At 44.7% G+C, this 26,655-nt stretch overlaps 1 protein-coding gene and 1 long non-coding RNA gene across 2 annotated transcripts; one reads left to right on the top strand and one right to left on the bottom strand.

Annotated features, from left to right (window-relative positions):
* Window positions 1-200: 200 nt before the first annotated feature.
* LOC125286329 lies at window positions 201-7,372 on the top strand. The gene is made up of 3 exons (XR_007192163.1): window positions 201-405; window positions 5,598-6,371; window positions 7,285-7,372. It is a non-coding gene; the product is annotated as an uncharacterized LOC125286329 (long non-coding RNA).
* A 1,913-nt stretch (window positions 7,373-9,285) lies between these two features.
* cenpi (centromere protein I) lies at window positions 9,286-26,557 on the bottom strand. Its single transcript, XM_048231510.1, has 20 exons — window positions 26,285-26,557; window positions 24,461-24,598; window positions 23,124-23,242; window positions 22,773-22,880; window positions 21,945-21,993; window positions 21,501-21,547; window positions 20,960-21,049; window positions 20,597-20,725; window positions 19,633-19,764; window positions 17,868-17,988; window positions 16,233-16,327; window positions 15,658-15,775; window positions 15,342-15,406; window positions 14,863-14,972; window positions 13,552-13,687; window positions 13,013-13,137; window positions 12,058-12,109; window positions 11,353-11,571; window positions 9,987-10,028; window positions 9,286-9,835 (listed from the first exon to the last, which is right to left on the bottom strand). The coding sequence occupies exons 1-20, from the start codon at window positions 26,457-26,459 to the stop codon at window positions 9,638-9,640; spliced, it is 2,268 nt and encodes a 755-aa protein (XP_048087467.1). The 5' UTR covers window positions 26,460-26,557; the 3' UTR covers window positions 9,286-9,637.
* Window positions 26,558-26,655: the final 98 nt, after the last annotated feature.

Raw genomic sequence — 26,655 nt, 5'->3', positions numbered from 1 at the left:
TCTCCGCCTCTCTCTCTTTTTTTTTCGTGACTCACCGCTTTTCTTCACCCAGACGTAGAACTCAGAGGAGCAGTGCTCTAAAAATAAAAGGCAGGGTGAGAAATGATTAGCATTTCCTAGCGGACCTTACAGTAGCACAGATTGTAACCTGTAACCCGACCTAGGCGTGTGTTTGTGCTTTTTGAACAACAGAAAAGAGGGAAAAAAGGGCAGAGAGTGAGAACAGATGTTAATCCAGAAGGGTCCGCCACAGCTTATCTCAGGTCATCTGTGGGACATTGAGGAGCTCAGCTGCACAGGAGAGAGAAGAGGACAGAGAGTGTGTAGCGGTACCCATGACCACGCTGCATTTCACATGCTTCTTCTGCACATCTGGAAGACAAGCTTGATTGCGTGTCTAGAAAGGTCAATTTCTTTCCTCCCTCAAAAAAATGTGTAAAGATGAGAAGGTCAAGCCTGGGATATAATAACATGGCTGAACTACCCAAATGAGATTCAGTGGGTGGCTTCTGGCAACCATGAGTTAGTCTTGTATGCACTGCTGTGGTTTGGCAAAGAATATTGACAATTTAGCAAAAAGTGAATCCGAAATGGAGTGAGGGGAGATACAAGAACCTAATTTCTCTCCTCTCGTCAACACTCCTCCTGCCTTGCAGGCCAGCGCGAATAATGATCACCCTGGACAGAGCAAGTTCCCACTGTTTCCATAGGAACAATCACTAACAACAAACCTACCGACACTATTGTCAAGTCAAGACAACCTAATGAGATAAACATCATTATCATCATCATCATCATCAACCAAATCTCAAAGGTAGAAGATGAAGAAACACTTTTGAGAGGGTAAAAGGGAGAGAGAGAGAGAGATATATAAACAGACTAAGGGAGAGAGGGAGAGAGGGGGGGAGAAAGAGAGGGAGAGGGGGAGAGAGAGAGAGAGAGAGAATAAGAAAACAAGCTTCGGAATTACAGCATTTCCTCCTCCACCTTCCTCATCAGCCCTCACAGTCAAGACAAAAGACAAAGATCGGCTCGCGCTTCAGACGCACACACAAGATCCGCGCAGTTATGAATGGTGAGGAGTCAAAAGGAGAATGAGCAGGTCTCCGTTTCAATAACTCTCCGGGGCCGCGTGTTATAAATGGGCCGCATTAGAGTTAAATTGCTGTTTGAAAAAAGGGCTAGACTACAGAAAAAGCGATTAATATGCGGGCCTCCGTTTTAATAAGAAAGGAATTATGAGTGTAATGATAAAAAATCAAGACAGTACCCCCGGAGACCGGGAGGCAATGGATCTGACGGATGCTGGAATACAGGGTAATCACCTACCCTTCTCAATTACTACAGAACATCTAATGCTGTTCTCCATCCCCCCGAAGATTTCAATGCATGCTGGCCAGCCCACCGTTAACAACTGACAAAACAGCTATATACATATTTCGCAGGGTCCCTGGCAGTTCAGTCATAATTAAAGGAGAAATATGCAGTATCGAGAGCGCTCAACAGGTTCAATACATCCTAATTAAAACTGCCTCCATCCACTCTACACTCGTCTTCTTTCACAAGGGATAGAGAGAGAGAGTGTGAGAGAGAAAGGGGGATGGAGAAAGCGAGAGCAATGTATATCCTTCTGCCCATGTGAATAAACGCCATCCATCCATCGTGCGTACGGTGACACCAATCCAAACGGAGCATCTCTGCTCTTAATGAATGCCCCCCTCCACCTCCCTCCCCCTCCAATACACTGCATTCCGGCAGCCTGACAAACAGCATGGCAAGCGCAGCCACTAATGGAGCAAGCACTCGCACGTCCCCAAATAAAAGCAGACAGAATTCATTACCGCGCCGGTGGAGTGACCTTTTCAGTTTGATAAATCATAAAGAGCCAGTCGGAGCGGGGGACCAAGCGCCGCTAGGCCCCGCCGGATGTGTGGGGAAGGCCGAGGCCCTGTGATAAACGATCTCTTTCCCCAGGTCTGGAGCGGTTATCGACCAGGCCAGCACACCGGCACACACAAATACACACGCACGCAGAGATACGCTTGCACTCTCTCTCTCACACACACACGCGCACACACACACGCTCGCATGCAGACAACCTCACACACAGACATGCTCTCTCTCTTTTTCACATACTCTCACTCACTCACTCTCACACACACACACACACACAGAGACATTAGTAAAGCTGAATCCAGGCCTGAGAGAGTCCTCCTGTCCATCTTCTCTCCTCCCTGCATATGGCCAGTGGCAAGGGTCCGCTGCAACCGCTGCTCGAATGTCAGCCACCACTGACAAAAGCACAACACTAAAAGACAGCCCCTACCCTGCCATTTAGACATAGAGCCCCTCCAATTGCTACACATCAACCTGAAACCTGTCATGCTCATTCGCTCTCTCTCTCTCTCTCTCCCCTTTTCTTTCCCTCCCTCTAACTTTCTCTCTCTCCTTCATTCTACCTCATTCATTCTGACTATAAATCTCCTTTGGGGAAGCATTAAAAAAAAGAGCTCCCGAAAAGCTCTTACCTTTTTTTCTTGGAGAAAGCAGAAAATGGGCTTTTTTCACCCCTCCACTCCCCCATCGCCCCCCCAACCACCACCACCATTGTTCAGATGCTGAGTGGCCTGTTGCAGTTAATTTGATCCAGTCAGCCTCTGAATGGAATATTTCAATCACCACCCAAGTAGAACACTGAACTAATGACATACACCACCAACGGGTGGGGAGGAGAGCTTCTTCACTCCGCGCAGCCTAATGGATGTTTAAAAATAAACAACAAACCAAGGCTACAAAAACCTGGATTCCTTAGAAGGCAAAGACCAACACATGGTCTTTATACGCTATTCATGCCGTGCCGCCAAAAACGTCAGCTGGGGTAGCGCAGATGAATTAATCACAACTTGTAATATCTCAATCCGCGCATGTGATTCGAAGATGGAGAATGTATTACTTTGTCACATCACGCCAGTCAATGAGCTTTAATCATTTGTCTGACAGATGGGCTTTTGAAGACATTTCCCGTAGTCTTGTCTGACATCCAAAAGCACACTCTGCCTGATCTTCCCCTTATACACATACAAAAACTTTCAACCAAGAGTGCACAGAATTTGTAACCCTGTTTACATAAAGGGCCATTGTCAAATTGCCATAAAAATACCCCTTTCTGCCTTGACAGATCAAAATGAAATTGAAGAGAGTAACATAGGAATGAAAAGCAATTACCCTTCATGAGCACCTCAAGTCATCCATCTCAGAGCCTTGCGGAATTGCCAGGGCTTTTACAAGAACAGAACATGAGCCAGAATACATACACACAGGCACACACATACTATGAACAGTGTAGTCTACTGTAAATATCAAAGACAAGAGCTGGGGGTGGCTTATTTCATAGATAGATGGTGGAAAGGTTGGCAGGACAGAGAAGCTAATCAGAGGCAGCTCTAGGCAACAAAAATGGCAATCAACTACAGAATAGTGAGGTAATATATGTGTGTGTGTGTGTGTGTATGTGTGTCTGTGTGTCTGTGCATTTAACAGAGATAGAGAGCAAGGACGGGAGTCTGTACACCTAAAGATACAATGCATTAGTGCAAAATACAACACGAATAGAGAATTAATTTATTAAATACCACTCATTCCTCACCACAAAACGCACTCAAATAATTTAGCTTTGTTTAATCTTTAATTTGCACCAATCACACTGTTTAAATATTCATCTGTGTTTGCAGACTAATAGGTTGCTGGCGATGCTTCCTGTGAAAGCCATTAGCAAGGCTAAGGCAGGGGCGTCTCCTGCTAAATCCAGAGGCCATTAAGACAAATTAAAAGCAGGCCACTGCGGCAGCCAGCTACCGTACCCTCGACTCTCTGCAACCCCAATAGCGCAACTGGAGTGACCGAAACCAGTCAAATCAAGGCCCTCGCATCTCCACAGAGGCAAAGCTCTGCTCCACTTGAAGTTCTCTCTGAACTGCAGTTCCCACATAAACTACATTTAGCATCTGTGGCCTAATCTGTTATGATAGAATTAGGGGGATTCGCTTTACTGTGTTTCTGCCTATTACTGACTAATTATTACAATCTGGAGAGAGGGCCAGAGAGACCCTTAGCCTGTGTTAGTGTGAGTGCCAAAAAAATAAAAACTGTCTATTTCTGTGATGCTTTTATTCTGCATTCTGCATTAGATGTTTAGGGGATAATTTCCGTCTGAATTGACACAGTTTTGTGGGAAAAGTGGTGGTGGAGGACGTACTCGCTGGAGAGAGCAGAGGGAGAGCGAGGCTAAATAAATATATTTACTCGGCGAGCCGAAGCATTATTCAACCCCCACCGTGTTTGAAAGGCTGACAAAACGCCAGACGAGAAAGGCGCATACGTCAACACGCCCAGGGTGGCAGGGGTGTGGGAGCACACCGGTGCCTTACCGCAACTCAAGAGTGCTGCTGTCGCCTGACAGACAAAAGAGCGAATGCCTGCCCTGTTCCGCCACGCACGTCAGTAGGAAGGGGCAGATGGGATATCTCACTCAAAGCACAACAACTCCAAAAAATAATACACAGGCAACAAAAAAAAAAAAAAGAAGGCAGTGTATGAATCATGGTTTCTCTGCGAAATACAGAGAATACGTTGAATTACTGTGCTATTGCTATTCTCATACAGTATGTCAGGGTTGGCCAACACCACTGGCGGGTGAAGAAACTTCTATTTTTATGCATAAGAAACTCCAAAATATACTTAAAAACAGTAGACAAGGGGGAGCCATACCACAATCAGGTCTAGTTTCCTGAGTCCACTCTGCATCTCTCTCCTACTCATTTCCTGTCTGATCTTCATTATCCCGTCATAATTGACTAAGGCTAAGGGTCATCTTGAATTTCCCCTTGGGGATCAATAAAGTATCTATCTATCTATCTATCTATCTATCTATCTATCCATCATAAAGGCTAAACAAAAAAAAACACTAGGAAATTCTCGGCTGGTCCTCTTTTTTTTCCTGTCACTCTTCCAAATTATCCAACCAACCCTCTTGCTTGCTTGCTTTCCATTTCCCCCTTATCTATTACAATCTCCCGGCCTGTCTCTCTGGCTCACCCAGTTTACCTCTGTACCACCTCTTCCGTCTCCTGTGGTCGGGAGGGGCAGCAGAGCGCCGTCTCTGCCAACCAGCCTCGCTCCCTCTCTCTCCAGCTCCTTTGCAACGAGGCAGCCTCTGGCCAGCCTCCGTAAATAAGCCACATAAACGTGTCACCACAGACAACTGGCACACACAGCAGCACCATTCAGAGCTAACGGGGGGTGGAGTGAACATGGTGGAGGTGGTGGTGAGTAAAGGGGGCAGGGGACGTCGGTTAGCAGATTTTAAATCATGGCCCCTGCGGTCGCCGCAGACCCGGGTCACCAGCCCCACAGGCGTGTGGATTTATAGAGTTAGCAAATTGCTTTTCTATCCCCATTCCTTCCTCCTCTTTCTTTCTTTCGCCCTCTTTCTGACTCCATCCATCCTCCCCCTATCACACACTGGGAGGCAGTGACAGACAGGGTTAAAGGGCGCGCGGACAGGGTTGTTTTATGCATTCGCTTGTTCCTCTCTGCAGGCTGAGTGAAGGCTTTACACCCACCAAGGCCGGAGAGACGGAGGCATGAAGGGAAAAGGGAGACAGTTCGATGATCAACGCATGCTCCGCCACCTCGTCGTAGCTTGCAGTGGCCACTCCGTGCATCCATCCTTCTGATGCGCCTCTGTCCACTCCAGAGGACACAGTCGAGGAGCGGCGCGAGACACTCCTGTTGACTGCCTGCCCGCCGTCAGCCACTGTGACTCTGATGACTAAAGACATGGCTCTGTCTCGCATCTCCTGAGGGGGAAACTTCAGTCTGTTTTGACATCTTTTTTTCCCCTCTTTTGAATTCTTCCAGAGTATCCACTCACTCTCCACTGAAAGGCAGGGAGGCAGAAGAAAAATCTTTAAGGTGAAGGGGCTCATTTTCACTGCATGGCGTGTGCGTTCCATCACTGCTGCGGTGTAGCTGTGTGTGTGTTTTCACACCTGGTATCTCTCTAATGCGGGGCTGCTGCTCTGCCACTACCAACTTTCATTGTATCTTCACAAAACCACTTCCGACACGCTTGACTTTTGTGTGAGAAACAAGCGTCAGTTCTATTTTCTAGATGGCTCACGGTTGCAGCACAGTTCGAGCCACGTGTCTCACGGCAGCAGCGTGAACACTCTAACCTGGACCAACACTGGAGTTGGAGTGTGAAGATCAGGAGTGGGCAAACTTTTTTGCGGGCTGACTCATGCTATTAAGAGCCGCACAGGTGTCTGGAACATTCCGACACAGTGGGTCGTCTACCTGTTCATCTGATGGTGAGTAAAATTAGTAAAAGTGCCTGACAAGATTGGATTCCAGCAGAGTAAGCAGGAAGCCAAGAAAATATGTAATGGGCTCCGGAGTGCTTTCAGCCTGCTGGCGAACGCCCACCTCTAGGCACTCATTCAAGAACCTTACCTGAGCAATATCACACAGGAAATGACATTTTCAAAGATTAGGCTACAACACGGGCATTGGAAAAGTAACAAAATGTAGCCACCTCCTACTCAGACACATAAACAAACCACCCACACACTCACACAACAGACACACCACACACATCTTTCATACAGCCATAATAAAAAATACAGATCTTAAACTACAGCTTAGAGTCAGTTTGAGAGACGGGAAACAAAAGTTTGCACAGCTGAGATCCATTTCTGGGCCACTGAAGCTCCCTGTTCGACATTTCACACGCTCTCAGTCCTGTCAAAACAGGCAAGCTCTCCAAATAACAAAAAAGGCTGCCATTTATCATTAGACGGCATTGACAGTGTGGCTCCTTTCTCTCTTAGCTGAGGGCTTTTACAGTAATGAGATTAAGTGGTTGTAAAATATTCATAGCGCATATCTGAGCTGTCTCAGCTAGCTGAGAGTGAGTGAAGGACTTGTGTGGGTATGCTGAAACTAGGAGTCTGAGTGACAACTACACACGCCTTCTTGATGCCTGACACATGTTACATGACGGATATGAACAATTAAAAGAATCTCATGCTATGTTAACTGCACTAACACTAATAGAACAAAATTATGTATTTCATATTTTAGACACAGTACTTGATGCAACAGTCTTTATAGAGAATCACCATGACCTGAGTCCAATTCCAACTAATAAGAAAAATGAATATCATACCCAGTTCCCAGTCCATGGACCCACTTTTCCAACGGTCATGAGATTCCCTTTTCCAGACAGATCTGTATGCTCACCGGCTGCTGGAGCTGAGCCACCAGCACCGAGAGGCTGTCGAGGGCTTTAACGAAGATCAAAGGATGTGTCGCACAATGGAGTTTTAAAGAACCTTCAAACCTGTATTTAAAGGCATTGTCAGTCTATAGACGTGGCAAATCCTTAAGCTTAAGAAAAGATAAATGTATCACCCTTTCAAAGGAATTTACGTTATGTCAACTTATGTTTCTTAATCCCATTTTACCCCCTGCGCCCGCACGTGAGGTACGACTGTGTAGACGGAGGTGCCAATACATTGGAAGGGATGGATGGAAGAAAAGTCTTCAAATCTAACCGAGTATTGTAGTCCTATCAGTGGCCCAATTCGCACTTCGGCTGAACTTGGAATTTTGTCTCTGCCCATTTCTAAATAAATAGCCTATATTGCTGTTAAGAGTCTACCCAAAAAAGCTTGCGTTAGCAGCAAAGACTGTCTTTACGACGCATCCGGAAATTATAGCTTGCTGGACAGCTCCGGAGCAGAAACCTGTGACAAAAAATCTGGGGAAAAGCCAGTAGTCATATATTCCCATGTCATACCTCTCTGGAGTGCATGCAGAAATCAGTGGCAAATGAAGTGGTGAGTCTTGAATTTACGCCAAAACATACCCTACTCCTCTGGTTTCATTAGGCTAAATGTAAACGTGTTCCGCCACGACAGCCTGGTTTATGCAGTTACGTTTAGTACATCGCACGACATTCTGTGGTAAAATTAAAAGGGAAGACCAAACCGGTGAACTGCCATCAACGGTCATGTATGTAGGCTACCTCATTTTAAGAATGTACCAAATTGCTCTCAAGTATAATTAGAAACAACATATGACGTGACTAAATCATGACATAGTTTTCATCAAACATCACGACCACTTGACACTTTTACCACAAAGTCTTACCTTGTTCTTCTCAGACGGAGTATCTCTCCTTTGTGAAACCTCGAAGTGCCATGGAAAATAACTGCTCGCACGACTGAAATAATCTCGAACGAGGAAGGCAAATAAGCGGAAAGTGAGGGGAGACTTGCTCGTTGACGAACATTTCAAACAGCGGAACACTTCTATTCAGGTCTCCAGAGCGCTGCTACGTCGGAGGGTCTCACATCAACGTTGACATCAGAGGTTTAAGGTGGATCTTCGTGCCATAAGAGATGTTCTTCGGTGGGATGTTCTTAATATTCTTCATCGGCAATGTACAACGGGCAGAGCCTATCTTTGTCAATAGAGAAATCATTTGCAATTGCGCAGTTACCTTTAACGACGATTCAATACCCACCGTTTCTGTAGTTTTGGAGATATGTGCCAATCCTTTGCTGCGTAAACTTAAGAACTCGCCACTCTGCGTGCCCATCCAGGGTTTGATGGTTATGCAGGTTGCACCCTAAATAGCTTACCACCAGGCAACGCCATCTCATTTAGACACATTTAAAAAGTCTATATTTACATGTGAACTTCGATATGTAGCATACTGTTTTAATTAGTACATATATTTTGTAATTATTTTAGATGACAGAGGGCTATGAAAAAAATATCGCACGCTAATGTAAGCATTTGTTTACATACATCTAAAAAAAACACCCACCCCTTTGTTGGCTAGTAGTACAGACGAAATAACTCAAGCAATACAAATAAACCATATGTGCGTCTGAGGGAAGTAGATGTGCAAACTCCACAGATCATCCCTCCTGCACCAGAGTCGTTCTGTTATCTGTTACATCTGTTTTGCACACAGGCAGCACCTTTTCAAGATGGTGTGTTCCTATGAGCCAAGTAATAGTCCAGATGGATCTGTCAATTAGGGTAAAATGCTGTTTTCCAGATGGTTGAGTCAGTGAGTGCAATTGATATTGATGTTTTTCCCCAAAATTGAATTTCAGCACATACATTTTTCAGTAGAACACAAATCCACAATTCACTGAAAGGTTGCAGGGACCCGAGGCAAAAGAAAGGAACACAAAAAACGTTTTGTTATGGAAAAGTTTATTGTTATGATACAAAAAGCTTTGAATTAATGTTCTTAATTAATGCAAAAAGTTGTGAAGTAGACAAAAGTTTTGGCACAAACATGAGTATGACCGAGTAAAGCAGTGATGAAAAATAATTACACAAACAAAATGCAATATACAAAGCTATTTACACAGACATCTCCTTAAAGAGTCTTTTTATGTCAATGGCATCCCAAAGACACTTGAAATAAATTATGTACAGTTTCATAAAGATGGGTAATGTGTTTTAAGCAGGTCGTCATGTTCCATTTATACTTATGACTAAGGTGGTTTAAAAAAAAATAAGTTGAGAGTTGTAAAGTGAGGCATGGCAACTCTTAAGACAGCGCCGTCGATGACGCCTCCGCTGTCGGCTGGCTGGGCTGCGAGGGTTGGCTGAGAGGCTGGCCACTGCTCGGCCGCCCATCGCTGTGCCGGGTCACTGTTGGGTTGATGTTAACCTTAATGAAGTCCCTCAGGCCGGCGAAGCCCTGCGTGAAGAGGAACTCCACATACCACTCCCAGTACTTCCCAGCCTGGAGCGAGGGAGAGGGAAAAGAGGCGAGAGACGCAAAATCAGCACTGGTGACTCTGGGACACTGGGAATGCTGCGGATTTGAGTGCGGGAAAAAAAGCGTTTTACATAACGTTTTTTAACGAACGCTAGCGATAATTGAAGAGGGTTACCTTGATGGAGTTCAGGTCGATGTCTGCGCGCTCCGGCCAACACTGATGAAGAGAACATATAAATATTCATCCACTGTCTCCCTCCCACCAGTCCCTCTCTCTCTGTCCGCCCCCCTTCTTCTAAATCTCAGTTGAACACTGCTGGATGTTGCAGTAGCAGGACCAAAAAAAGGTGCCTGTATTATTAAACATGACGAAAAAACTGCAGGGCTCATATGGCGGCATGAATAATAAAATGTGATTCTGTATTAATGGAGCCTTCTATGAAAGATACATGAATACCGCATTCATCTCCATGTCCGGCCTTAAACTTATTAACCAAACGGGCCTCCACCGTGTCTCCTCGGGCACAGAGCACCTCCGGAGATCAAAGCCCCCGTTACCAACTGGGCCACATCATGTCTGAGTGGACTCTGCCGTGAAGAGGCTCCCAGACAGCTGCCATTTATGAAGCGAGACTTCAAATGTTTACCCGTTCATCTTAAATTCATCACAGACCGTGATTACGATACGCAGGACAAGCAAAACTCCCATAATACACAGACTGTTAACAAGTTAGTACTTGTGCACTACACTGTGGTGTTGTGTGTGTAGTTGTGACTTCTACCTGTGCGGTACCCTTTATGAGGACAATATCACAAACATTGTGTTCAAACAATATACACAAACGTTATGTACAATGCAATACAATAACAATTCTTTTTACACGACTCTTCACAATGCAAGTAGAACGCTCCATTGACTTGAATAGGATTTCCCAAAGTTCTAGCGGTCATTATTTTCGACTAAAGGACCTCTGAAAAAAAAAAATGACCGCTGTCAATGGCAACGGAGTTTGTGCTTCTAATTCAGGTCTTTCATATCACTCCGCAACTACTGGAACTTCATTCAAAAGTGAAAAGCAGACGGTTGATCAGCTGTGTTCTAAAGAATGTTTGATTCAAGCTCAGCGTGTGCGAACTATGTTTCTCAGCAAAAGCTGTTGCGAGCTATGTTTCGAGCTCAACGTGTGCAAACTATGTTTCTCAGCATTTCCCCTGGGGATCAATAAAGTATCTATCCATCTATCTAAAAGCCACGATGAACGGTAACAAATAGGCTATAGCCTAGGCTATGTAGGCTAAAGAGTTATATCTTGGGGAGTTTATTGTTTCGTTTTGGCAAGTAGCCGTGTAATAAGCGCAATAATGTATAGAACGCTGGTCATTATTGAGAAAATAAGTCCCTTCAGGGCGGAACAAGACCTCTCCGCTGCGCGTCGGAGTCCGGTTCGCCCTGTCAGGATTTATTTTCCCAATAATGACCGGCATTCTATACATTATCCCTTACATATATATTGCATGTATGTGGTGTTGTCCTTTCTGACCTGTTGATGGAAGTCTATTGCGTAGTTGAGGAAAGCTGGATGGTGGATGAGGTCGAAGCAGTTAGAGTGGTCACCCACTTTGGTTCGCTCCAGCAGCGCTTCGCTGACCTGGATGCCCGACCTCAGACTGAAGCTCCTGGAGTTCCACAGGTGGGCCACCATGGCAACCAGATAAGAATTAAACTCCTGGTAGACACTCCGGTTGATGTGGATGGACAGCTGCGGAGCAGGGGAAAGGGGTCTCCATAAGTGAATGCATAAACGAGTAGAGCTGCTCACTCCTCATTGAAATACATGCAAATCTGTACATGTAGTAGGACACGGGCCATAAAGCCAAAGAGACACTCCTCCCCTAATCCCTGCTATTACAGCAAGCAGAGCAGATGTAAAACACAGCACATAATTCATGGACAGCAGGGCCCTGGACTCAGTGGGTGGCCGGCATCCTGCCTGATCAGAGATAGAGCAGAGCCTCCCCATGTCAGATTTTTTTATGGAAGTGCGCCTTCATCTAGAATGAGAAAAGTAAGGGACTATAGCAGATGCCCGAGGGGCTTTCATTATGGATTCCTAATGCGCAGCTGGAGGGTTCTTTACAAATGCATCCTTTATTAGTAAATTATGCAGCAGCTAAACTAAAAATGAAAAAGGAGGGGTAAGGGGAGATAACCTCTGATTTCTGTGTGAAAAGCTCTGGGATTATACCTCTTTTTGCTTCTTCTGTTCTTCCTTGGCAGATGTCAGATTTTGCCTATACCTGCGAAAACATACAAAAAAAATTGATTACCACTTTTTAAAATCCTAAAGCAACTTTTAATACTTCTAATAAGACTGATGCTATAACTGCTATTCTCAGAAATGTTGTTCCCAAAACCAGTTGTCGGTATACACTGGATGGTGTCTGGCATTTGTTTCTTTAACTAAAGTTAGTATAACACAGCAAGACATTTAAAGAAAATGTCCTAAGGCTTTTATTAAATAAGGACAGAATATAGGCATAGCACAACAGTCTCTGCATTTGCTTAAGTAAAGCACACTATAATAATTAAGGTCTGCACTGTGCACTCTATGGCTTAAATGGCAACCGAAGAGCAAAACAATTTGTGCCATTCAGGTCGGTGCTAATGGGCCTTTTAGCAGGGAATATACAATAATTAGTTATGCTTAGTATTCAGTGATACCCTGCCACTTGTAACCCCCATTTCGATCGAGGCGGATTAAAATAATTTTTTGCTTTTCAACTTTATTTAATTGCGATAATGCCGGAGACACAATTTCTCGGCTGGCTTCCGGTGTCAAGTCAAATTAGTGGGACGAGCTAATGAGCCTGCAAATGAGTGTGCGCCATGCTCTGACTGGACGTGCCTGACAGACTACTTCCGCCACGGCCGTGAACCCTGGGGGCAGCGCGTCAGCCCACCGATTTTGTTCGCCCGACTAGTTTACTCAAAAATCCCCCCCTGGTCCAGCAGTGAGAGCGAGACGGACGCACTCAGGGGTTATCCGACTCTCGAGCGCACGCTCATCACACAGAGAGGCAAAACTGAAACTGGAAGGAGGTGCACAGTTAAACCATGCATACTGCAACAGAAAAGGATCGAGTGGGGGGTCTGTGTGTGTGTGTGTGTGTGTGTGTGTGTGTGTGTTGTCCGATCGCTACCTGAACATGATGTACCCAAGCCGATCAACGGAGACTGGGTCAGTGGCCAGGAGCGCTGGGTAGAAGACGCCGGGGGGCAACATGACAAACAGGGGCAAGCTGTACTTAAGGAACATGTCGGACACCTGCAGTGAACACAGTTCAGTGACAACAGAGAGGATATGGAGTGGATTTACAGAGACATACAGACTCACACACAGACATGTGTAGTAGTGCAGTGGTAGGCATCGCCGCTTTGAATGCAGTCAGTCAGGGTTTAATTCCTGAAAGTCTTTGTTAGTACATTTGGATAGACGTTCGGCTAAATACTCTTGACATGCATAAATACATAGTACAAACATTAAATACAAAATAAATATAAATCAAGTCTATATAAATTAATATTCCATCTCGAAGTATAGCTAAGCCGATTTAACACTTACGTCAGAAAGGAATAGATAATATCAATAATCATATCTAAATAGAGGAGCTCATTGGAAAGTAACGAAGGATGCCAATAAGGAAGTGGAATGAGAGAGGTGGGGGTTTGTGTGCTCTACCGTCTCGTAGAAGCCCAGGGCATGGTGGAGCAGCAGGGTGTGTCCACGCTCCAACTGCAGACCCGCTGAGGTCAGGCGGCCCACAAACTGCACCAGCTTCAGCACAGAGTCCAGGAACCCCGACAGACTCAGGCTCCTGGAAGAGGATGGACAGACAGACAGACACACACACACACACACACACACACAGATTTAGGTTGGTACAACCTAAATTCGAATACCGATTCACGCTAACTCAACCCGTGCCAACTTTTTGTACAAAAGGAGAGCACATCTGGGTAAGACTAGTGCAAAATCATTGCAGGCCAATGTTATCTAGTTAAAAACCACTTAGCCTGGTTGGTAAGAAAAAACAATGGTGGACTGTGGTGACACATTAAATACTGAATAAACATGTTCATCCTATTATATTCATGCGCAGGCTATAGTTTAGGCAACAGGTCCTGACGTTGTTGTGTGCACAGAGAAGCATGTGCAGAATATAGTTGGCCTCTTTCACGTGATGAGCATAATTGTAGCCTAGTTGTCTTAATTCAGCTCTCTGTCTAAGCTTGATGATCGTGGTTGAGAAAGCTGGAGCAGCAGCAGTGGAAAACACACTTTACAGATGTGCAAGCAAGTTAGAACATAAACTGTTAATGTTTTGACACAGTACAACCATGTCACTATCAAATAGAGGACACCAATGAAGTTAATTTAAATGTTGCGATTATCTTTACCGTTGCCGTACCGTTACCAGTGCACAGTGTTTGATTTGAGACAACACTATTCACACAGGGCGCTGAATTAAAGTGTACTGACGGAAATATGCCATTTGAGACGGAGTGATTAGCCGCGTGCGTGTACACACGTAGACGGAGCATTGAGACCTGTACTCAATAACATGGGGTTAACTGGGGGGGAAAAACACGGCCACCAAAACAACTCTGCAGCCGAAAACAAAGTGGCCCTGTGGGGCAGAGGTGTAAATCACCCACTACATCAGCCCTGCTGAGAGAGAGAGAGAGAGAGAGAGAGAGAGAGAGAGAGAGAGAGAGAGAGAGAGAGAGAGAGAGAGAGAGAGAGAGGCATTTGGGAAGACGGCCGTGGCAGCCCACACACTGATCTGCTGACCCGGGCCTGTCACGCCTTTCAGCAGAGATATTAATTTCTCCACAAGGAAATCGAAAAAGAGAGAGCGATAGAGAGATCGAAAAAGAGAGAGTGATAGAGACGGGGGGGGGGGGCGGCAGATAGGAGGACAGAGTGAGGATGGAAGGAGGGTCCAGGGAGGGAGGGAGGGAGAGAGAGAGAGAGAAAGGAGTGACTTACATGTTGCTGCGGTTGTTGAGACTGATGTCCAGCCCCTCCTCCTGGGCACAGATGGAATGCCAGGTCAGCCACTTCCGCAGCATGCTGGTCAGACACTCAATGACACTGCACTGCAAGTGGGAGAGAGAGAAACAAGACAAGTGGGATGGAAAGAAGATGGAGTGATAGAGAGAGAGACATAAGGTGTAGTAGGGATGGATGAGTTAGTACAGGTTGAGAGATATTTGGTACCAAACTGAATGTGTAGACAACGGCATGTAGAGGGGGGCAAAAGTTCCTCAGACTGTGTTATGACTGGACTCCAGCTAAGAGATCCCTAACAGGGCCGCCACTATGCACAAGTGCTCTGCATGAGAATGAATGGCGGGGCCGGGCCAGCCAAGGTTACCCACGGTGTGGAAGGAAGAGAACTGGAGCGGAGGGGGTGAAGAGAAGGAGAAAGAGACAGATTAAAAAATGGAGGAAGAAAATGAACTCACCTTGAAGAACACGGAGGAGGTGAAGTACAGCTGCATCAAAGGCTCGAAGAGAGCGTCCTTAATGTCTGCAGAGAAATGTCAAATAATTAAACAAATAACTAACCACAGACAGACAGACAGTCAGACAGGTGTGTGTATGTGTCAACATGACTTGTGATGGGGGATGTTGCGCAACACCTGTTTCATTCCAGCTTTAGCTGATGACCAGGACCATGTTTTTGAACTCTTAAGCATAAACAGAAATGTGCACAACTAGTATGTATACTCTCTCTCTCACACACACACACACACACACACACACACACACAGCACTCACAGGAGCTGGGCACCAGTGGAATGTCGCTGAGCAGCTCCAGTATCTGCGGCCGGTGGAGGAAGCCATCCCACACTTGCAGGAACTTGAAGAGGAAGCCCTCTGTGCTGGAGAAGCCCTCCTGTCAGGACACACACAGACAGACACAAGCATGGATGAGCGGCAGCCTGCCTAACTGCCTAATCAGTTATTCACTAATGTGGCCGCAGATGACGTGCAGGGTGATTCAGACTGACAGGGCTGGTCCATGGGGAGGAGGGGGTCTCAGGTGAGGAGACACAGAGATAAACCCACAGAGATAGAGAGAGGGAGAGAGAGAGAGAGAAAAGAGAGAGAGAGAGAGAAGAGCCAAGAGTTCTGCCAAGCACACTTTTTCTAGGGCACTTGGCTTGCACAACAACTTCTTGTAAAGAGAGAGAGAAGGCCAAAAGTGCGCTACGGGTCAGTCCCTCTCCGCCGGGGATATGGCTTGGAGGTAGGTGTTCATGTCGCTGAGATTTGGGGGATGGCTGTCAGGGGACGTGGCTGTCAGACGTGTGAGACGTGGGGACAGGAGAGGGGGCGCAGGGGTCACTGACCTGGAGGAAGTGTTGTGTTGAGACGAGCATGCTGAGGAAGTGCGAGGCTTCGGCCATATTCTCCGGGCTACCGTCCGCAGGACCAAACAGGAACTCTGGATCACAAACACAAAAGAATGGAAACGTGTAGATGACTAAAACACGCTAAAAAAAACGCTGGCGTCCACATTGTATCTCCTGTATGAAACTGGTTCCTAAATACAGCAGGGTAGACCGATCGCTGTGCTTCTCACCAACATTCCGAAAGGTGACATTGGACAAGAATTTCTTCAAGGCATTTTCAGCAAGTGTTCTACACTCAATAGACCTGAAACTCAATTAAAAAGTGATTTAGGGGAGCTGGCAACTGGCTACAGAGTGTTAGTGAACTGCTTCCACTTCCCTTTATAATAGAGCTTTTCCTCCTGAGGCCAGGTCACCTGCTGCCAGGGACTGAAAACGTTCCGATTTTCATTTTGGTTCGTTCTGAGCAAAAACATTATTTTTTTTGTTCCTGTTCCAGTGTTCCAAGGCCTCTCCTCTAAATGGTAACCGGCTAGAACATTATAGAAGAACGGTTAATAACGTTCCTTTAAAAATGACATTGTTTTCCCAAATCGACTTTTTTTTGCCCAGCAGCCTTAAAGCTTAAATCAAAGCACATTCAATACCAAGGCTAACTGTTAAACACTTACTGTGCTTGAATTCAGGCATGGGGCGAGATTTGAAAGTAGGCAAGTAGGCCTATATAATATTAAATCTTAAAAAAATGTCTGATAGCCTAACTTAAGGCACAGAAAATGTCTTGCTTTAAGCCCTGTAATACAGTGGTTCTTAAACTAGGGGTCGGGACCCCCGGGAGGGCTCGACAAAAATATTGGAGGGGTCGCAAAATGATTTGCAGTCTGAATTTAAAGACATTTTTAGTCAAAGGCTGCCATTGACATAATGCTTTTGATGTGGACATAGCCAACCTATGAGAGAAGAAATTTTCTGACTCTGCTTCCAATGCCCATCTCGCAACATTTCAAAACCAACTTGGCCCATGTTTTTTGGGGGATCGCCAGACAAAAAGTTTAAGAACTTCTGCAGTAATAGACTTACCTATGTGTGGTGCTACCAACTGCATGACAGGCCTATAGATATTTTCCCAGTGTCTCTGGTAGCCTATGTCATTTCACAAAATGTTTCAGTAATTTAGGCTACATACTGTACTTGGAAAAGATAGTTAGATAATGTTGGATATGAAAATCCTTTTTATCAACAGTGTCTACAGGGGAGACATTGATTCATAACATCTGACTAAATTCATCCTATTAGGGGTCTGGGGAACATTGTGTGGGCAGGTCACTTTCCAAGCCTATAGACTTTTGAATAATATTCAAAAAAAGGTTAAAGGTGCTATAAGCGATGCCACATGTTTTTTAGGCTAAAACATTTGTCATTTACAGTAAAAAACACGATCTCTGTGGACAGCACATGCTCCAAAAAGAGCACCTTTAATCGGAAGGATAAATATTGTTATTAACCGGTTATCTAAAATTAAAAATAAAGTTTTCACTCCGGAACAAGTGAAATTGGCTTTGTTCCTGTTTTCGGTTACGTTCATTCAAAAACTGTAGGTTTTCATAAAGTGAGTGAATTAAGAGACCGTACCTTCGTGCAGCGCGTGGCCCAGCCAGAAGTTGAGGCGGAGGAAGGCCGACTCGTCCTGCACACAGTCCAGGTAATGCAGAGCCAAAGCGGAGCTGAGCAGAGAGCCCATCTGAGCTGGCAGCTGCAATCCCAAACAAACAAAGCCAAAGTAAACAAATATGAGTCACAATAGAATTAGAAATCTCGCACGAGCCAATCAGAGAGCCGGGAGAGTGTGTGAAAAAAGGTGAGAAGTCAGTCCACTGAGAGGGTTTATGGGTTAGGCTTGGTGGGGACCGCCGGTGACTGCAGAGCTCTGGGTTTCAAGGCGCACGCTGCACGACAGCTCCTCTTTTGCTCATTACACCGAGAAAAAGAGTGGAACTAAAGTGGTTGGCGAGCGCCACGCGGCCCAGAACCAACCCAGAGAGACAGCTCTGCCGGGGAGACGAGCCCGGCGCTCAGCCAAAGTGAAAAACAGCGGCGCGTGTACATGATCTCACATTCCACCACAACTCACTGAGCATTGTGTTACACCCATTTATTCAGCACTATGCCATCACAATTCATCATCCTGATGACCACCACACACACACACACACACACACACACACACACACACACACACGATTTGCATTAATTTTTTTCTGGCGGGTCTCTAACCATTCGCCGCTCTCACTGCTCAAACAGCTGCCTAACAATATGGGTGACGTGTGTTCCGAAATATAAATAAATAATTGTGTGCGGGTGGCAGATTGTCATTGGACATGGGCGAGCCTGCTCATAATTAAGGAGCAAATGCATCAGTCATTACCACAGGAACAGCGACTGGGGAACTGGAGGGGATGTGGAGTGTGACGGCTAAGAGTGCCTGGGCGCGCATGTGTGTGTGTGTGTGTGTGTGTGTGTGTGTGTGTGTGTGGGATGGGGGTAGTGGCAGAGGGGATGAGAATCAATGATGCTTTTTCTGGGGCACTGTGACGGATTTGTTTTCTGCGCCGTGATTGAGTGCCGTGTGCTTGACTGCTCTGCGTCGCCTCTCCGCCAGTGAGGGACGCCTACAGCCGCACCGCACACACAGGCTCGGGTGTGAGTGTGTTGTGTGCTATATGTTGCGTGTGTGTGTGTGTGTGTGTGTGGGGTTTGATAGGAGAGCGAGCCTGTCGCAGAGGCTTGTGGCGAGCACTGCCTGAGCCCAAGCTCCAAGGCTGGACTGAAGGAGGGCCGAGGCTGCGGCAGCTGAGTTGGTGGGAAGGGTTTATGTGGCGTGAAGCGGAAAGCGTCCAGAAAGCTTTTTAAAAAGAGATTCGTCAGCGCTGCTGCCCGGGTCAGCTAAGCGGGTGCCGAGGTCACTGTTGGAACGAGGCCCTCTGATCGTCGTTTGTGTGGTTTCATTTTCCCAAGACGTGTCACGCGCTTGTTCTAATCACATTTCTAATTAGTCTACTCAGTGATGCATCGCCACGCGGCGTAATTGATGTGAGGCCGGATATTAGCTGCCGCTGATGGACTGCGGCTAAATACACGCATCAATTTTACATGAACAAAGTGACGAGATGGGAGTCTCTCGCAGAATCTTTTTTTAGCCACTGGTATGCTCGGAAGCATCAGACGCACGGCACACAAGCTGAAGTGAGCCTGGAAACAGTGACGCAGCTCCACCTTGTGTTAATGAGAAAATATTACAACAACATAGAGGCATCATGTCATGAAGTCATAAATATTTGACTCACTCAGACTGTGTGTGTGTGTGTGTGTGTGTGTGTGTGTGTGTGTGTGTGTTTACCTCAATACTGTTCAGGTTGTCTAGCAGCTCGTTGAAGGAGCTCAGCTGCTGCAGGCACACCCCTCTCCTGGCGTTGGGACCCGAGCTCTCCATTGCTGGAGTCAAGGCCGGCACCTCCAGGTGATGGAATTTCTATGCAAGAGACATTGAGTGAATGAGTGTGTGTGAGCGTGTGTGTGTACACACATAAAAGAGGTGAAAGGGAGAGATGAAGAAGGAAATGAAGGCGTCAGCAACTCTCATTCTCCTCCATCTCTCGCCCTGGTCCCCTGGATCTTTCCCTTCAGCTTTCCTTCACAGGTCAGAGCCCATCAGCTCCAGGTACTTGGAATTTACACCGCATTCAAGAGACATTAGATGAGCCGCTGAGTTGCAAAACGACTCGCTGCAGCTTTTATCAAAATTGCGCTCGAGCTCATGATGCCATGCTTGACTGGCCCCGAAAATGACTTGCGCCTGGCCAAAAAAAGTTATCATTGAAATTACCACAGGACATAAACACGAGAAACTCCTGGCTCATCTTGTTTTTTAAAGCGATATCGTATTTGACTCGTTTATCAAGCGACTTCGGAGGGCCCATCCACACACTGACGCGAGGAAAAACATAAAACCCCTGTGGTTACCTGAGACATAGTAGGCAGCACAGCAGCAGTCTGAATTATTTCTTTAACACACACACACACACCGCCAAAGACGCATGCCTTTACGCGCGCGACGCGACCCTTTACACGCGACGCGCCGCGACGCACCTTAAAGGACATTTTTTGTGCCTGAAGTTATCGGACATTTTTGAAGACATTTTGCATAATCTACTTTCAAATCTTAAACGGTCCTGCCCACTTCTGAATACCAGTGTCTGAGAACATTGAGAACATTAAGCACACACACACACACACACACACATAATATCCTACACTTAAGAAGCTGTGAGACTGGAATGAAAGTGCCTGCCATCTCCACATACCCTTTTCCTTGAGTTGGACTTCCGCACACCTAGTGTGAGTTCCATGCTGGGAGCCTCTTTTCCGGCGTTCCTCCTCTTCAGCGCAGCTAGCGCTGCCTTCCAAGTGGTGCTGTGGTTCTTGAAGCCAGCCTGCATGAGCACACACAACAAGGTGTCAACAGAATGCACAGCTACCATACCGTTTCTATTACCATCTTTAACCTTTTTGGTATATCCTCATAAACATAAACACTAAAAACAGTTAAAAAAGAAGAGAAGAGTAGTGCAACAAATAAAATCAACTTGGCTGTATTGACACAGTAGGCATTGTCTGTGTGTGTTAAGTTAAGTTGAGGAAATTAATGCATGGCAAAGCCGACAGACCCTCATCCTGGACGGCATAGTGAGAGTGACCATCTCTGGACAGAAGACTTTGTAGAGGGCCAGTAATTGCATTAGGTACGGCTGTTTGCCCTGTTGAGGAAGTAGACAAAACAATTCAATTCTCTATCCAGAAAAATAAAGTAGTTTGCTGAAATAACATAGAACGAGGCCTGTTATGTTTCTGAAACACATAGAAACTGTTTATGTCTAACTCATAATAACACATGGTTTGTTTGGAAAAGCGCAAGCATCTCTCCCTTGATTTTCTCCCAGAATGCACCTTGTGTGCTAAATTCTTTTATTTATTTTTTTACAAACATTGTTATGTTCCTTTCTTCCTGTGGTTGAAAAATAAAAAAAAAACATCATTCCACTTTAACAACTACAAAAGTACTGCTAACCTAAATTGCACCCTGAAAAATCTCTTCATTCAGAAAAATCAATAAAAAAAAAACACACACACAAAAAAAAAAAAAACACACACAATTTAAAAACCAATCTACACCAAAAGGCTGGAATAGATCATTTCAGATTTATTTACCATTCTGCCTTGAATGTCCAACAGCTTTCGAACTCGGAAGGGCTTCACTGGGAGAGACAAAAACAGACACAGGGTGATGAAGCAGTTTGGAGGTGAGTGCCGACACCATTCAAGAGAAAAGGAATGTATAGATTTATGCCATGCTGCCTAGCACGGCTCGAGTTCACACCAGCTTAATAACGCCAACTCTTACAAAATGCCTCGTATACTTTGCTGATGACATTATGTGAGGCTGGAGGCCACAGTGCTTTCAGATCACATCTATCCAGACCAGTCTCCAAGAGTAACATGTGGCATGTAGTGAGTGCAAAACTAATCTTAACAAGAAGTTAACACACTGGGAAACAATACGAGGAAAAAGGGACCAAGTCACAATAAATCCATTACTGGGCCGAAAGTGCAAACGTGGCTAGGGTAACAAAAAACCATAGCACTCTTTCTTACCATGTCCTTTTATGGTTAGAAGGTATAACAGGTGGCAGATGAAGGGACACTGTGGGCAAAGAAGGGAAAAAAATACACACAATCAAGAATGGCTGTGGACTGGGGTACAAAGCAATTTCCTAAAGGTTTGCTTAAGTGAAACATCCCGGTAAAAGCTATTTGAAATGACTTCCATAGAACACCAGTTCACATGAAATCACTCATGAAAGTCTGTGTGCATTTCAATGAAAAATCCGGAGGATAATGCTTCATGGAAATGTGAAATCAGAACAAAAAGCTGAGATATTTCTAGGCCTGTCACTTTCACAAAAAATAACAAAAATGTTTCTCCTCTGCTCTCTCTTATGTCATTTCAACACATGTTGGCGGATAAAATTCAGATTCAATTTCAATATTCAATTTTGAAGCGACAGACCCAGATATCATACACAGGATGGCCTTTCTGCCCTGTCATCTTACAAGCTAAATTTGATTAGCTTATTAGCCAATCTGTATCCACAACTACCGTCCAAACCCTCCCCCATCCCACTGAGTGGCCTTCTAGAGGGAATCTCATTAGGGGTATGAAATTTCCCCAACAACCAGAGGTGCATTCAAACTAGCAAAATAGGTGAACGTTTTACGTTTTACGTTTGCCTTGAGTTCTCCACGAACATTTGCAATCAGTCGCAAACAGTTCAAGGAGGTTGTTCTCTGTGGTTGTACAGTGGAACTGGGTGTGAGAACCACGTGAGAAATGTAAACATATTCGCCACGAACATTTGCCATTGTTTGCTGAATTTGAATGCACCTCAGTTGTGGGCCACTCATAACTGCCACCGGACTCACCAAACTTTCATCAATCACAAAGCTGAAGATGAAGCCATAGATGGCCCTTAGGTTGTCTTTACAGTCAATCATGTCAAACATCGTCAGCACCCAGCGCAGGAAAAGGATCTGCGGAACACGTTAAAACACCAGCTAAGTCACCAACCACCACTAAATTATCTCTTCAAACAAATGTTGGGGGATGTAAATAACAACATGCAAAGGTAATGAATTACAAGTGATCAAAAAATTAAGTCATGCTCGAGAATAATTATTAAAATACAGGCATGATATGTCGTCACTATCTGTCAAAGGGTAAAAACATTGCAAGATTTACAATCATTTTGCAAACCGTTTTAGGATGTTCTTTACCTGCATGGATTGGGGCATTTTCTGTGTGCAGAGCCATGAGAATCCTCTGACCACAGCTTCCTGGGGCACTACTGAAGCCGGAATCAGGAACCGCAGCACCCGCGACGATATCGAGCTCCCTGGGTAGGGAACACAGTTAGCTTAACAGACTGCTACTGCAATTATCCATTATTATTATACGGCTCTTCACAATGCAAGTAGAATGCTCCATTGACTTGAATGGGATTTCCGAAAGTTCTAGCGGTCATTATTTCTTGGGAAAGGACCTCTGAAAACAAGAATGACCGCTGTCAATGGCAACGGAGTTTGTGCTTGGAACTTCATTCAAAAGTGAAAGCAGACGGTTGATCAGCTGTGTTCTAAAGAATGTTTGATTCAAGTTCAGCGTGTGTTACGAACTATTTGTTTCTCAGCAAAAGCCACGACGAAACGGTAACAAATAGTGTAAAGAGACATATCATGGAGTTTATTTTTTTCGTTTTGGCAAGTAGCCCATCATAATAAAGCGGGATAATGTATAGAATGCCGGTCATCATGGGAAAATAAGTCCGTTCAGGGCGAAACAAGACCACTCCGCTGACGCGTCGGGGTCCGGTTCGCCCTGTCGGGACTTATTTTCCCCATAATGACCGGCGTTCTATACATTATCCCTTACATAATCAATAAACAACATGACCATCTGTTAACTTCTTTGTGTTTCATACCAACTGGACTGTCCTTTCTGTTCAACGGTTCTTCTCAAACAACATTGGCTCATACCAAGTATAGAAATATTAACACAATTCTAATCAAATTTAAGATTTGCTCTCAGGATCCCCCTACAGTTAAGAGGCGAACAACAAACTAACAAACAAACTAAGTACGCGTCTTTTGCAACAAAGTATGAACATGACTCCGATATAATATAGAGAGGGTGGAGGATGCACCGACAGCAGTCTGTAGAAAAAGATTTCCGAATTCCTGTAGCATAGCACTAGCAGCTCTTTTCCATTTCAATTTCGGAGGGGGGATGGAGGAGGGTCAGTTTCCTACCCGAATCGAGAGAGATGCTAGGACGGTAATCGCCTACAGAGGGCTGCTCAGACTATAGCAGATGTGCCGTTTGTAATGTTATGAAGTTATGTGCCATCAAAATGATTTTGGAAATGCTATGTTAAGGTCAAAAAACTGTTAAGGGTGCCTTTAACTTTGTGTCCTTCATGTGTCCTTCAGAGACCCTTGCTTAAATAGTTACGTCCACTAATCAAAAACAGGACTATGTACTTTTCACGACACATAAGAATAGTTAATAGCAAAGATGTAAGAAGAGTAATTGACATACAACAGCAAATACTTACTGCAGCGCAGACTCATGGCGAACTCCAGCATGATGGAGACGGCATCTGGGGGAAGCCCCTGAGCCAGGGCCATCCTCTCCACCCGGTCTAGGTGCCCTAACAACTCATCATTCCCATTCACAGGCGTGCCTGCTTTAACTGAGACCAAAATCAGACAACAAATTATGCCATCAGCAAATGCCAGCAGAATTTATATTCTAAAAGACTAAGCATATCAGGTCATTTAATGGTGGATATGTGATTACGATAGTATGTACTGTGACCTACCCTACAGCAACTGTAGTTAAAGACTATGTCACTCAAAACAGTTTATGTGGTGCAATCCGATCTAATACCTACTATAAGTAAGTATAAGTATAAGTATATATATACTCTACCCGGCAGTAACCATAACCAAGCCCTTAAGTTGACAATATTTGTGTCATAACTAAATAATTTCCTGCACATTAATTTCTAAATACAAGATTTTAACAAATTGCATCTTCCGGCCCCCTGTGATATACCGAAGAACCAGGGATCATCTCTGCCTTCCTTCATGCCAATTAGGAACTCTGTCTGGACTCACTGTTATGAGTGATATGATGTTAATAAAATTTGTAATACATTACAAAATGTTAACTCTGTTAAGACTGCATAATACTGAGGAGGATGCATTGTACAGTAGCCTAGTCTGTCTAACAAGTAAGAACTCTTTGAAGCTATGTTCTCTAGTCTCTAGTACAACAGAAATCATCACCAGGATTTTTGACCCTAGCGTAATTTCTGCTCTTACTCCCTGTTATAGTGGTTTGACTTGGATATTGCATACAGGGCATCAAATCATACCTCACGTATGTAAACACAACAAAAGTGTGCATCACATCACAATGCACACTACTTGGCACATAGGCTATACCAGTGTTTCTCAAAGTGGGGTCAGGGGACCACTGGTGGTCCGCAAGCTATCCCAAGTGGTCCGTGAGCAGACGTGGTAAAATATAATATAGATGAGTTTGCAATATTGAACCAACTTGTATGTATATCCAAACAGTTCTGCAACACTGTCTATGTAAGATATGCCAGTTTAACTCATATGAATCCTCTGACACAATAAGCAAAGTGTAAACACAATAAGCAAGGTGGTTCAGTGAGTAGGCCTATAGTGTAGGCCAATATACTGTTGAAGTAGGTCTTATCTTTTTTTTTTTTTTTTTTTTATCCTAGGTGGTCCGTGCATTTATTTTTTATTGGTTAAGTGGTCCTTCGTCTGTTTGAGAAACACTGGGCTATACGACACACTATCATATATCATATAAAAATGGCACAAAAATATGTGTAAAATTGGAAATGAATCTTAAACATGCCACTCAACCACTATGCCATAATGTTTTATAACTAGTTCGACCCGTATAGTTGATAACATTAATGTAATTGTTGTGACACGCTGACACAGTGAAACATCACAAGATAACTTGACAGATGGCCCATGTTGACGTTAGCCCTAGGCAATGCTATACCGTCGAATACACTGTATTTAATTTTCAAAAAAGGGCATCTATGTACTGATTATATAAACATTATCGCAAACGACACTTGTCCTTTTAATATTTTACTCAGTTTCATACGGGCTCCTGAGAGTTTGCTAACCTGTTTGTTAGCTATCACAGTTAGCTACCGTTGGGTAACTTTAGCTTTAACTAGCTATCATAAGCTTTAGTAGTTACATCAAACAAGTTGTGTAGTTCAGTATGCAACTCTTAAGTAGCTCAATGGCAATACCACTAACAGTCTCCCCGGAACGTAAAAAAACAAATGTGATATAGAAACATTAACGTTAAATGTTACCTTGGGAGAAGTACTTAAACGCCACCAAAAAGGGAGCCTCCGCCTCACTTTTCCTCTTCGCATTTTCTGCTAGACGCAAACTTCTGTTGCTTGAACTAACGTTACAAGAAGAATCGTGTTCATCTGAACAATTTGTCGCTCTACCTAACTCAGACAGACTAGATGACCTCGTCATTGTTGATGAACTCAAAAGGTAAACATTCAGTTCTTCTTGCTACATTTTCCCATTTTCGACCGAATGAATTCAAACAAATATCAAATCCTTCCCGCGACCGTTTGCGCAGGCGCACTTTGGCTCCTACTGGTCACGTGGTTATGTGACGTCAGCTTGCGTTGGTTCAGAACATTTTGAAGGCAGGATAATTCACATT

The sequence above is a fragment of the Alosa alosa genome, chromosome 21 (assembly GCF_017589495.1).
Source record: "Alosa alosa isolate M-15738 ecotype Scorff River chromosome 21, AALO_Geno_1.1, whole genome shotgun sequence".
In the NCBI taxonomy this organism is placed as follows: domain Eukaryota; kingdom Metazoa; phylum Chordata; class Actinopteri; order Clupeiformes; family Clupeidae; genus Alosa; species Alosa alosa.
The sequence above is the reverse complement of the archived record's forward strand: the minus strand, read 5'-3'. Positions and strand labels throughout refer to the sequence as shown.

Coding starts and splice junctions, on each gene's coding strand:
- cenpi (XM_048231510.1), bottom strand. CDS start 26,459: ATGACGAGGTCATCTAGTCTGTCTGAGTTAGGTAGAGCGACAAATTGT. Junction 17,989..19,632: donor ACAACCTGAACAGTATTGAG/GTAAACACACAC, acceptor TTGGGATTGCAG/CTGCCAGCTCAGATGGGCTC. Junction 15,407..15,657: donor TCCACTGGTGCCCAGCTCCT/GTGAGTGCTGTG, acceptor ATTTCTCTGCAG/ACATTAAGGACGCTCTCTTC.